The sequence below is a fragment of the Phyllostomus hastatus genome, unplaced genomic scaffold (genome assembly GCF_019186645.2).
Source record: "Phyllostomus hastatus isolate PE091 unplaced genomic scaffold, TTU_PhHast_1.1 phas_contig_58, whole genome shotgun sequence".
NCBI lineage: Eukaryota > Metazoa > Chordata > Mammalia > Chiroptera > Phyllostomidae > Phyllostomus > Phyllostomus hastatus.
In genome coordinates this window covers 15795939-15809367 of record NW_025333916.1, presented here as the reverse complement: position 1 = coordinate 15809367, position 13429 = coordinate 15795939, and the positions used below count along the sequence as shown (strand labels likewise).

The window sequence follows — 13429 nt, the reverse complement described above, 5'->3', positions numbered from 1 at the left end:
AATTTAAAAATATGTGCATGTGTGTATGTGTGTGTAGAATAAAGGAGTTTAACAGTTTTATTATTTTTAGGGAGGAGACGGGACATAGCAGGGTGAAGACAGGTAACTCAGAAGCTGCAAACAGAAAATGTACATTTTAACTATATAAAAGTATTTCTACACATGCTCACACATATACATATCACATATTCTTGCACATCTCTGTTTTTCCTATGATGATAGACATATAGATATATCTAATAATAAGTTATTATATCTAATATACAAAGAATTTATATAAAACAATAAAAATACAAACTATCAGAAAATAAGCAAAGGATAAGAACAGGCAAGTCACAGAACAATACAAATTAGCAATAAATAGATGAATAGATGTTCACTAGTAATCAAGAAACTAGAAATTAAAGCAATGACATTTAAAAATTTGTCAAATAGGCAAAAACTTAAAACACAAATAACATTCAGTATTTATGGGATATGGGAAAGAGTGTTCTCATACATTTTTCCTGGGAATACATTTTGCTGAGGACAGGTTGGCACTATCAAAATTTTAAAGTGCACATGCCCTTTTGTACAGTAATACCTCCTTCAGGAATCTACACCATGGAAAACAGGTGTAATAGAGGATGCATGTGCTAAGATATCCATCACAGCATACGCTGTAGTAGCAGAAAATTACAATCAGCCTGAAATACCTAGTAATATAGAACTGTTAAAAAAACAAACCATGGTGTAGTCATAGAGTGGGATACGATGAAACCATTAGAAGAAGGAGCGAAATCTAGAGCGCCAACATGGCAGCACATGGGAGGATGGCCAGAAGTGAAAAATCAAACCAAGACATATGTTTACACAGCATAATTCAGCTGGGGGTGGGCAGGTGGGTGGGTGATGTGTATATGTATGTGTAGGCATTTGTAGACCAAGGCATTTTTTTAAAGTCTTAAAAAAATAAAACAGACTGCTAAAAATGATTACATATCTGTGCTATAGAAGTGCTGGGTTGAGGGGATTTTTACTTTTCATTTTATGTACTTACACATTTCTTGCAATTATTTTTATCACAATGATGTAATGTTTTATAATGTTAAGAAGGAAAAGAAATTATAAATGCTGAACAATACAATCATTGACCAAAAAGAAAGAATTTGGTTAAAAGAATTGTTTTAAAAGAAGGTATTGATAACTATGCCTAATGCAAATTTAAATAAACAAAGAAAAGCCTCTTTCCTGCTACTGTATTAATTTTCTGTGTCTGGAATATTTATTTCAGTGATTTCTCTCTGGTTGTTAATTCACCGTGTTTAACTGATAGTGTTTATGGGAGTTTAGTGAAAACTATTTTGTTAACTATCTTCCGTTGTGATTTATCTCCCCCAGTGAATTGACGGTGAGTGGGGAATTAGTAAAGCAGATACAGATCTGGAGAGCCGTCTTTGGCTTTACTTATCTCCACAAGAATCCTCATTTCATAGTGATAAAGTTTGAAATCTTTTCTGTAGCTCTTTCCAATTGTTTATTGTTGTTGTTACTGCTGTAATGAGAGGTAGAAATGAGCCCAACCAACCTGCTCTTTCCTCCTTCTAAATTAATTTCAAAGGAAATTCTCTAATCCAAATAAATAAGCGAATGTGGGTGGAATGAGATTCTGACTCAACATGTCCATTTAATTGCTTCTAAACAGTAAGATACATTCTTAAGAAACCTTCACGTATGATTAAGAAAATCAACCAGTAAAGAATGATTAGGTGAGACATGGACTGCCTATAACCATCTTTGCTCACAAAACCCTATTTTAGTTGACATTAATATTTGTCTTCTACTCTATTATTATAAATCAAGATTTGTTATAGAAATATACCAACGACAACACAATAATAAAATAGATTCAGTTCAGGTTTTGAAATGTACCTAACAAACTCAACCTCTTGCAAAATAACTTTCTTATTCAAAATGGAATTGGGAATTGTTCAGCACACAATGAATCATCTTTTGGCAAGTACAATAGAATCTTTAGGGACATTTCACAGCCTCTTGTTCAATTGTTAGGATGTTTTTAGCTTTCACAGGTAGGAAAGAAGGAGCTTGTATGGCCATCATCTTGTTGCTAAAATTGAACAGTAAAGATTTTTCAGAGTTGCTGTTGTAATACATCTTTTTCCTTTTTTTTTTTCCTTTATGTTTCTTTCCTCAGAGCTGCTTTGTCTCTAAAAAACAATCTGGAATTACTTAATGCTAATGTTTTCTGGTTTTACTGTTTATCCAGGACTCGAATGGTAAACATTAATGTGGGAAACTCCCTTTTCCTTACCTCATAGTTCTATATTTATTTAACTGCTATTCTGTGAGAAGAAAGAGGTATCTTTCTCTCTCCATGTTAGTGAACTTCTTCTTTTATTTTAATTGACAAACATTTTGATTTTGCTTTTGTTTTTTTCAGGAGGCTTTCGAGTTACCCCTGGATGATTCTGAAGTGACTGAGGCTGCAGCAGCAACCGAAGTGATTAAATATGAGTATCATGTATTATATTCCTGCAGCTACCAAGTGCCAGTGCTTTACTTTAGGGCAAGCTTTTTAGGTAAGACCATGTTGGAAGCTAAATGTAAATTCATGACATTTACATATTAAGGCAGAAAGCAGATTTGGAAATTATTCCTGAGAGAAAAAAATAGAGTTAAAAATAAGAAAACTGTGGGTGAGGTAAGGTTTTACCAGTAAATTTTCTCATGCTTTAGAGAGAGTATTAAGACTTCAGAGTGAATGATATCATCCCAGCCATAAGTCTGAGCTTCAGATTCTTGGCCTCCTGCCCAACGTTGACTAAGCCCCCTGGCCCTTTTTTCTTTACTTTAAACAAGTAGGAACAACTTAAAGCTACAATGTTTATTTATTTCTAACTTTACAGTAAAAATTCCTTTCAATCTGAAGTGATCCCATTAACACAAAGCCCCCATGCCTTTTTCCCTAAATGCTAATAATTACTTCAAGAACCACTTATCAATCAGTTTAAGCTATACTTAAATACAGCACTAATATTTCCTTTGGCCATCTATACATCTCCAGTGCCTCTGCTCCCTGCAATGCTGTTATTCAACTCATTTCCCTTGCCAAGAAGGTGGAACGCCCTGTCTCCTCTGAGGCCTTTGCTAATAAAACTTATTTAATCAGCAACCACGTCCAGCGCTCACCCTGCAGTGTAGCCATGACTTTTCCCTTCGTGCCCTCCAAGTAAACCAGGTCAGCATTTCCAGGCCCTGCTGTCCCTGGGCTCAGGGACAAGGGGAGTCACCTCTGTAGCCCACCCCTACTCTAGTATCTCTCCTTTTCTATCCGGCCTTATCAACGGCATTTTGCATTTTGAATAGACTTCTAACTTTTTCTTGGTAGCTAAGACATCTGAATTTAGCCAGTGATATTTTATTTTTAATTAAAAAGTAGCTTAAGCTGCTTTGAATGTGTATTTGGTAGATTTAATCACTTGCTGCCTTATATTGTTTAATGGTCTCTAATTTTGCAGTGTTGGCGGTTTAACAAAGCACTTAGGATTTAAAACACAAGAACAAATTCTCATAGGCTCCCTGGTGAGAAGATTTTAATCTGAGGTGCAGTTCCTAAGAACTGACAATTTGGGGTAAATTTTCAACATGGGACGTGGGGAATTGAAGACACTGAGAGTTCACCGATCACAAATCCTTGCTGCAGATTTATCCATATGATTATGACAGGACTTTAAACACTTGTTTTTCACAATTCTGTTTGGTTTGAGCCCAGAGGTTAAAGCAGGTTTCTTGTCAGTGAGCTGTGTTATATGCTACAAAGTAGAAGGAGGTACATTATTTACCAGGGTGTGGAAGAAAATACCTTTCTTGGTTTTGGTTTGCAATGGCTCTTACCTAGAACCTTCCAGATTCTAAGACAAGTCGAGGTTGCAGGTAGAGGAAATAGGGCACTACTTCTTCAATACTGTACTTTCATATAATTAGTATTCACCATAAGCAGTTAATCACCAGAGAAGAGCTCCCAGAGACAAAACAAGTTGTTTAGCTTGTCAGCATTAGGGAATTGGAGGTGCTGAAACATGACTGCTTCTCGCTGGAAGTGGGTCTTGCCGCGGCTGCTGGATGAGCTCACACGTGTGCTCTGCTCCTGCGTGCCAACAGCTCCCCTTACAGTGCAGCCCGGTAATTGTTCCTGCAAGTCCAATTACATTTTAATGAAATTTGTATACTTCCTAAGATCTCTTCTTCATGATGGTTTTCTGTTTCTCAAAAAAAAAAACAAACAAAACAAACAACTAGCATCCTTGGATTCTATTTATATACTTTTCAAAGATTCCCTTTATCATGCTTCGCAAAGGAAACCAAACAAGTCATTGATTTTGTGTGCAAGCATTCCTCCTCCTTCCCCCTCCCCATTCAGGATCGTATAGAATGAGCATGAGAAATTTTTTAATTCCAGAGTTCATTTAGTGCTTGTTCAGACACATTAAAATATCAAGTTTAATCTTTCTAGAGCACACTGAATGCTTTTTGGGGGAGAAATATGAAAAACAATTCTTTCCTTTATCATATTCTAATTTTTTTCCACCTAACTTAATAGGTGTTCTAAAAATGCATCACTCTTTACTCTGGAGTCATAATTTTTCATTTTTTCTTCTTAATCCATTCCCTTTTCCTGTGACATCTGATTTCTCTGTTTCTCCATCTGTTTGTTAAACAAATCTCTATCAGTGTGGTGCATGGATTCCTAACATCTTCCTGTTATTCCAGGTCCAGATTTTTCTTTGTCTCATTCTATGAGTTCGACCTAGAAAGGAGGATGACTATAAAATTTCTCGCCCAGGGGTCTTTTATTGTTGCTTCAAAAACAGTTCAGTTAGCCTTGTTTCTGACAGATATTTAGAATTTCTTTTGCATTTGATTGCTAGTAAAAATTAGTTTCTCTGACTTGCTCTGAATTTTCTTTCAATACCTCTTTTTTGTTTTGGAAAAGCAAGTAGTAAATATTCTCATTTAAATTTACATTACTTTAAAAAAAATCAACTGGCTTATATTCCAGTAGAAATCTCCATTCTGTTTCTTGAAATGCAAACCCATTGTACTGTAATTACTCTTTATTCCTTTATATTGTTGTGTCCACCAGGCCAACTATTACCCAAGACTCAGCCGACATGCCACTTGCTTTTGTCACTCCCATGTGATTTTGTATCATATATCATATCACATATCATATCACATATGTATCATATATCATATCACACATACCATACCATATATCACATCACAAGTTGCACTGTAACTGAATTATTTGTTCACCTGTTCCCTATAAAATGGTAAGCTAGAAGTTAGGGCTTTAAGTTAAAAGGAGAGAAGAAGGAAATTAATATGAGTACTTACAACCTCCAAAGCGATCAGCTTTGTTCATGGCTGTATGTGTGTATTGTTTGTCTTACCCATTTTGATATCCATAGTTTCCATTGTGGTATAGCATCAACAGGTATTTATTGAATGAACCACTGAGGAGTTTCTAACCCTTTCTGAATACATTCGGCCCCAGATGGAAACATGTGATGGCGTCCTCTTTTGAACTGCTCCGACAGGTTGTATGGAAGGAAGGAATGCTGTTGTCTCCAGGAGATGTGGAACCCAAACCATCTGAATATCTTTCTTTACTCTTTGGTCAGGTGCTTCTCAGAGACTGTAGGATTAGTTGTCTAGGGAGGATAGAAAGTCTTGAAGACTCAAAGGTGGGCATCTAAACCAACAGAGCAGCTCCCTACTTATATAAACACGTTTTCATTGGATCTTTTAAGGCAGACAGCCTTCTGGGTGCCTCTCATTTCTAGTTCTTGAGCTTATAGGAGCTCAGGTTCATAGGGGGTAACATGGATTTAAGGGAAGACATGCATCCTTTCTGTTGTTCCTTTCCCCTTGACTATTCTTGCCATTGTGGGTTTGGGAGAGGTGCTAGGACATGGTTAATGCCCTTTGCTCCCCAGCAGTGGATTGTACTTCTGTCAAGTAATAATAAATAGCCTATATTTGAATAGTGCTTTATAGTTTATGAAGTCCATTTTCACAAAGCATTGATGTCAAGCACCCACTGTTTTTTTCTCTCCTATTTTTTAAATACACTGTGTTAAAGAATTATTTGTACCATGCCAGAAGCTTCTATCTACACCCCATCACCCTCTCCCCTTTTAAAGTACCATCTTCCCCTTTGGGGACTTGGCTTTGGTCAAATGCTGGTGGGAAACAGAGATGTGGTAAATATCTCAGTGGCTTTGGCTCACCGCAGTCCTAAGCTTATATATTTTTCCCTTTCACTGATATAACTAGAGATTTCTATATTTCAGCTTGAATTCTGATTTATTTCTCCTCTGTTCCTCTTCCTTTGTTCTCAATCTCTATTGAAAAATAGACCAAGTGGTTCTTCTCATTTTCAAAATATTTAATTCTTTGGCTGACATATGTGGGTTCTTCTTGGGAACCATTTTGACATATTTCTTTAATTAGTCAGATGGGCCGCTTTTGAATAAGGAAGGAAGCATTTCTTCCATTCAGCCACTGAATGTCTGTTCTTTCTGCAGATCCATTCTATTATTGGCCCAGAGACTAAGGGGACAGAATTGAAAAATGTAACCCAGATATTTTACATGGAAGGTTTGTCCTCTTGTTATATGCCTGAAGGTTGCTCAAGGACAAATAGGGCAAAAGAAATAGCCAAGAATAATTTCTTCTCAAAGGCAGCATGAACCTAACCAAGAGAAAGGCCAGCATGAAGGACAAAGAATGGAAAGTTTGGGACTAACAGTGTATGAATCATCGAGGAGGAGGAAGAGGTTTGTCCGTGCTCTGGAACAAGAGGAAGCCTTTGGAGTACAAAGCAGAGAAAGACAGAAACATGGGAATGGTGGGGTTTGGAGGGAATTAGAGAAGAAAAGTAAAATATCTGTAGCTCAGTCCAGCAGTCTGCAAGGGAAGGTAGCAGGTTGGCTTTTCAAAAGAGGCTAAGAAAAGCATTGGCAAAGGGAAGGAGGGCAAGTGTCCTGCAGGCTGGAGAGAACATGGCATATTGGGGGAACAGAGACAGACCAGTTTGGAGTAGTGTTTTCTTAAGATGAATTGTGGAAGAAACGGTTGAAAAGATATTTGAGATCGAATTATGGAAGAGACATGGATGGGGAGGAGTTGGAGGATATGAAGAAAAAGAAAGAGATTGAGCCGAAGTGAGTGGGACTAGAGAAGGGATTTCCTAGAGCAGAAATTATGACTGAAGAAAACAGAGGAATAAATCAAAGATGATAAGAAATACGGAGAATGAAATTTAAGTAAAAGGAACTTGGTTCTTTTTGTATTATTGTTAGCATTGTTAAAATAAAAACCTCAAGAAAAATGAGCTGGGAAGAACACATTTTCAGGGAGAAATTATTATGGCCAGTGGAGCGAGAGTTAAAGCAGCTTGTTGAACAAGGAAAAAAAGTGGATTAGAGAAGTACTTAAAGACTGAGGCAAAAATGATCTAGTTAATTATTACAATGAGCAGAAAATAAAAAATGGCTTGATAGATTATTTAATTTAGAGTCTAATTTGATTGTAGAGAGTCTTTAAGAAAGTTCATATATGTCACTTGTATTTATATAAACAGTAAATCTAGCCGGTCATAATAATGAAATGGAACATGAATTTGGCGAGATTAAAAAGAGATTCTAGGGGTTGAAGGGAAATTTGAAGAGCAAACAGTGAAAGTTATTAAGAAAAATAATGAAAAATTATTTAACTAATACGAATACGTTCAAGCTAAAAAGTCCAAATAATAGAGGAAATTTAATGAGAATTATTTGTTGAACTATGTAAATGTTTGAAACATTATGGGGAATTAGGGTAGAAGTAGAATGCTGGATTAGGACATATGTGGGAAAAGAATCTCACTGAAAAAAATCAAGCCCTGATTTGAAAGTGTGTTAGAGAAATGTGAAACAGAACTGCAGGGACCTGTGTTAGTACAAAACAGCACATACACAAAAAGCAACAGGTTTTAAATGGATCTAGAGGCCTGAAAATGGACATTAAAGGCACATGATTTATTCTCTTACTTGCAAGAGACTATACTTTAGCTTTCCTGGACATATGAATGTCTGTTTTGTGGTCCAAAAGGAAGAAACATTTCTTTCTTACTCTTGGCAAAATCAGCCCCATTTGAAACATCCATTAAAACATACATAAATGCTGACTGTGTGCATAGCAAAAAAACTCCTTAGCCCACTTTTAAAATATGCTAAAAAATCACTGCACAACTTGAAACTAGTTTATTGCTTTTCTCCTCCTTTACAGTTGTAGAGCTCTTCAAGTTCATATGCTAGGTGTCATGCTGAGGAAGGTAGAGGCTGCATTCTCGATGGGAAGGAGACCACGTTGGGTGGTGGAACAAGGATAGTCAAGATGCTGCTGCAGGCATAATAAGTCCATGTTATGGGAGCAAAGAGGTTTGAACAGAGCCAGAAATCAGAGGGAAAGAGAGATGGGGAAGTAGAAGAGGGTAAAGGAGAGATAAACGGTGATGGAAGGAGACTTAACTTGGGGTGGTGAACACACAATACAATATACAGAGGGTGTATTATAGCATCGCACACCTGAAACCTGTATAATTTTATTAACCAATGTTATCCCTATAAATTCAATAAATAAAAAACAATAAATTGCTATTAAAACAATGATTTAAAAAAAAAGACTCTGAGAAGCAGTTACCAGACACCCTTCCTAACATGTTTGTGTATCTGCTTCAATCCAATGGACATGCTATGTATGGCTCTCCTTTTAAAATGACTTTTGAAAAATTTGTTTGAACATGTATACGTATAGTTTTGTCTCTATATCACACTAAAAAGATTCATCATTCTCACTTCCTTTGAGTAATCCCAGATATTGTCAGGCATTTCTTCCTCTTTCAGTCATCCCAACGTGCAGAGAGGAGAGGAGGAATCTGGGGTAGGGGAGACAGTTCTTTCCTTACCGAGGAAAACAGCCATCAATCAATCTGAAAATGGCTTAACTCTTAAAGTTTGTTTGTTTGTTTGTTTTTATTGCTGTTCAATTAAGTTGTCCCTGTTTTGCCCCTATTACTCTTCTCTGCCCTATCTACCCCCACCTCCTACACTCAACCCTCCCCCCCTGCCATTGTCATTACCCATGGGTCCTTTATACCTTCTCCTTCTTTGCCCCATTATCTCCCTCCGGTGACTGTCAGTTTGTTCTTTATTTCCATGTCTGTAGTTATATTTTGCTCGCTTGTTTGTTTGGTTGTTTAGGTATCACTTATAGGTGAGATAATATGGTATTTGTCTTTCACTGCCTGGCTTACCTCACTTAGCATAATCCTCTCCAGTTCCATCCATGCTGTTGTGAAGGATAGAAGTTCTTTCTTTCTGCTGTATAGTATTCCATTGTGTAAACGTACCACAGTTTTTTGATCCATTCATTTACCGGTGGGCACTTAGTCTGTTTCCAGCACTTGGCTATTGTAAGTTCTGCTGCTATGAACTTTGGGGTGCATAGGTTCTTCTGAACTGGTGTTTCAGGATCCTTAGGGTATAATCCCAGCTTCATCAAATTATAAAGTTTTTGCACAGCTAAAGAAAACATCAGCAAAATGAAAAGGGAACCAACTGTATGGGAAAATATATTTATCAATGATCCCTTGGACAAGGGTTTGATCTCCAAAATATATAAAGAGCTCACATGACTCCACACCAGGAAGACAAAAAATGCAATTAAAAAATGGACAAAGGACCTAAACAGACACTTCTCCAAGGAGGACATACAGAGAGCCCAGAGACATATGGAAGGATGTTCAACATCACTAGCCCTCAGAGATGCAAACTAAAACCACAATGAGATACCACTTCACACTGGTCAGAATGGCCATCATTAGTAAATCAACAAACAAGTGTTGGTGAGGCTGTGGAGAAATGGGTACCCTAGTGCACTATTGGTGGTAATGTAGACTGGTATAGCCACTGTGGAAAACAGCATGGAATTTCCTCAAAAAAATAAAACTGAAATTGTCTTTTGATATGGCAGTTCCACCGCTGGCATTATACCCTAAGAATCCTTAACTCTTAGACTTTTGATTTGAGAAGCCAAGGAAGGTTTCTTCCTGCTGACTACTACCACATTCCACAGAGGTACAAGGCCTTACCAGAATGCTGTTTTGGCGGGAACTTATATTCACCAAGGCCTGAAGGTCTTTGCTATGAATTTCATACAGCACAGGAGTTAGAGCCACAAAATTAGTTTTGACTGAGAAGGGAGAAGTGGCAAAGCTGAGTAAAGTGAATGAAGGATGGTGATTGGTTGAGGAACTACATTGCAATTTCAAATGGAACTCACAGAAGAGTGTGCAACAGACTCATGAAAGGACCTTCCATGCCACTGAGCAGAAGATGAACATTCTGTCATAACTGTATGGCCAAGAGAACCATGTTCCCAGCCCTTCTAAAACTAACCACTTAGCCTTGGGAAAGCCACTTCCTCTCAAGTGTTGTGTTTCTACTAGGTCCAGCATTGAGAGCTCTCTGGATAAAGTTTCCAGTTTCACCCAGGAAGGAGTTCTGCATTTTCCCAGAATGGTGCTGAGGAAAGACAGTGGGTTTGCGATGTCTAGGAACATGTTTCCATTCGTGGCTCTGCCTGCACTGCTCTGCACACATCATCTGACCCTGTGGGGCCTCCTGCTTCTCACCTGTGAAATGCCAACGCTGGACTAGAGGGTTCCAGGATCCCAGTCAGCTCAAAGATTCTGTGGCTGGAGCTATTCTATTCATAGAAGAGCTGCATGTTTATCCTCTTAAAACACTTCAGATATCAACGAGCCGTGATTATCAGCCCAAGGAGATAGGAAAGGCAGAAAGTGAACAACAATGGTGAACCTGATGCCACTTACTAAGTTTTAGAATAAAATCCACGCACAAACAGAAACAGACAAGTAAGACAAAATGTGAGCGGTGGGGTGTCAGGCCAGTGGGCTGGAATCAAACTTCAGAGTACTTTGGGGAGGACTGAAAGTAGAATGTCTTGTGCTTTGGAACGAGGAGACCCAGTGCTGCTATTTGTCTGGTGGTGTGATCTTCAGAGTCCTGACGAATAGTGGTGTCTCGAAGTTGATATCTCCAGTACCTTGAGAACCTAATGCTGCTCCCCTTGGGACATTTTCTGATTTCTCAAGAAGTCTTGCCTGTCCTTCTTCTGTTTAATTTTATTTTAAATGAGAGACTAAAGCATCAAGCATTATTATAAGCTTCTTAACACAGTGTGTGAACAGTTTAAGGTGACTCAAAATTATCACTATTTGTGCTGTTTTGAGGGTATTTTTTCTCATAAAAACAGATTGTAACATTCATAAACTTTATTGTGTAATTAAGAGACATTTACATTTATTTTCTACTCAAAATTACTAAGCAGATACATAACATTTTAAAAATTGGGGCTGATGATTTGGAAAATAGATAATTAATAAGCCAGAGGTTTAAACGATTTATTTGTGCTGTATTTGTTAGGGATGCTTGGTTGCAAACAGTTTACCATGACCATGAGAGGCAGGAAAAGGATGTATCGAAGGGAGGATCGTGGAGTCAACGAAAGGCATTAGGATGACACGATGAAGGAATGCCTCTTTTGGACTTCAGGAGGGCTAGATGGCTCTGTCTTCCACTGATTTTGGAATTTGTCTCCTAAATTGCAAGTGTTTGGATACTGAAAAATGAAATATCCATAGTATCTTCATCTACTTAATACTATGGATTTATGTATAAGTATGAGGTTTTAAAAATATAATAATGAAACACTTAACCAATGGATTTCTTATCATGATTGTTCAGTTTTTACTCTCAGGAATAATTGTGCTGATTCCTCTATATTAATGTTTAATATTCATCTCTCCAACCGCTGGAAAATGTCTACACATGAGGCGTGAAGATGTTCCTGGAATGCGGGGATGAGTACAGGAAATCCAAGGTGGATCATGCCCTCAAGGAGCTTACCGTCTAGTAGGGGAGCCAGGTCTGAAAAACACTGCAACAAGGAAGAAAATGTTACGGGGCATAAGAGAGGTCAAAATTGCCAGCAGGCAGAGAGTAGATTGGGGTTTGCCAGGGGCTGGGGAGTGCGAACAATGGGCAAATGTTGTGCAAAGGTACGGATTTTCGGGTATGAGATGAGTAAATTCTGGGGATCTCATGTACAGCATGATGATCTTGTCAACAATACTGTATTATATACTTGAAAGTTATCAAGAGAGTAGATTTTAAAAGTTCTCACCGCACACACACCACGGAAGGTAACTAAGTGAAGCAACGGATGCAGTAACTAACCTGATGGAGGTAGTCATTTCTGAACACATATGTATATCAAATACTCGTGTTGTGCACCTTACCTTATATAGTGTAATGTGTTCATTATATCCTGGTAAAACTGGGTAAAAAAAATTGCCCCCAGGGCTTGGAGGGCAAAGATTACCTTGAGCTGGAGAAATGAAAAGTGGCCATGGCTGCTGGACTTGGGATTTGTCCGTGTTGTGATGAGAAAAAGGGTAGATCAAACCTAGTAAGAAAACCAGAAGGGCAAAAGTCTAGATACTCCTAGGTTAGGCAGTGTTGGTGGAGACTGCTAGTGACGACAACAACAGCAACAACTATATAGCTAATGCGAGTGCGAGCATTCGCGTGCGCGCACGTGTGTGTGTGTGTGTGTGTGTGTGTGTGTGTGTGTGTGTGTGTGTTTATAGTTTACAGAAAGCTCCTGGGTACGGAGATACACAACTTGGTGTTAAGTGCAGGGTCTGGAGCTGGAAAGCCTCAGTTCCGATTCCTACCTCTGCTGCTAACTAACTGTATGACCTTGGGGAATATATTGAACTTTGTTTCCCTTCTTTCATCATCTGAACATAATCGAGATAATAATAATAAGACCAACTTCATAGAGTTTTGAAGATTGTGAGCTAATATATGAAATGGGGCTTGGCATGTAGTACCTTTCAACAATGCTAGTGGAGTTATATTTCTTGATGCTCACAATAGCATTGGAAGGTAGGAACTGTTGTTATCCCATGCACAGGCATGAAAACTGAGTGCTCGGAGGAGTGGACTGATTTACTCAAGGCTACATGGAAAACTAAGGAGTTGAGGCTCAAACTCCATAGCCTTTTCCCCAACATGACGCTGTCATTCAAGCAACAACTGAAATGTAGAAAACAGGAGTCGATTAATTGTTGTCATACATAAGTATAAAGAATCTGTATTTGGGGAATTTTCATTCAGATTTCCTGAAATTAAGAGACATACAAAATGCAAAAAAAAAATGTATTTAGGAATAAATAAAAATTGCAGAATTCTCCAGCATAGTTGCTGATATAGATGCACATGAACAATTAACA

The 13429-nt window shown here is 38.0% G+C and overlaps 1 protein-coding gene across 2 annotated transcripts in view; it reads left to right on the top strand.

Moving 5' to 3' along the window:
- ATG10 (autophagy related 10) overlaps positions 1–13429 on the top strand; it is a 226428-nt gene that overhangs the window by 135786 nt on the left and 77213 nt on the right. For both annotated transcript variants that reach the window (XM_045847995.1, XM_045847996.1), the window contains one exon: positions 2441–2579. In XM_045847995.1, the coding sequence (XP_045703951.1) occupies positions 2441–2579 (139 nt within the window). The remainder of the gene's footprint in view (positions 1–2440; positions 2580–13429) is intronic.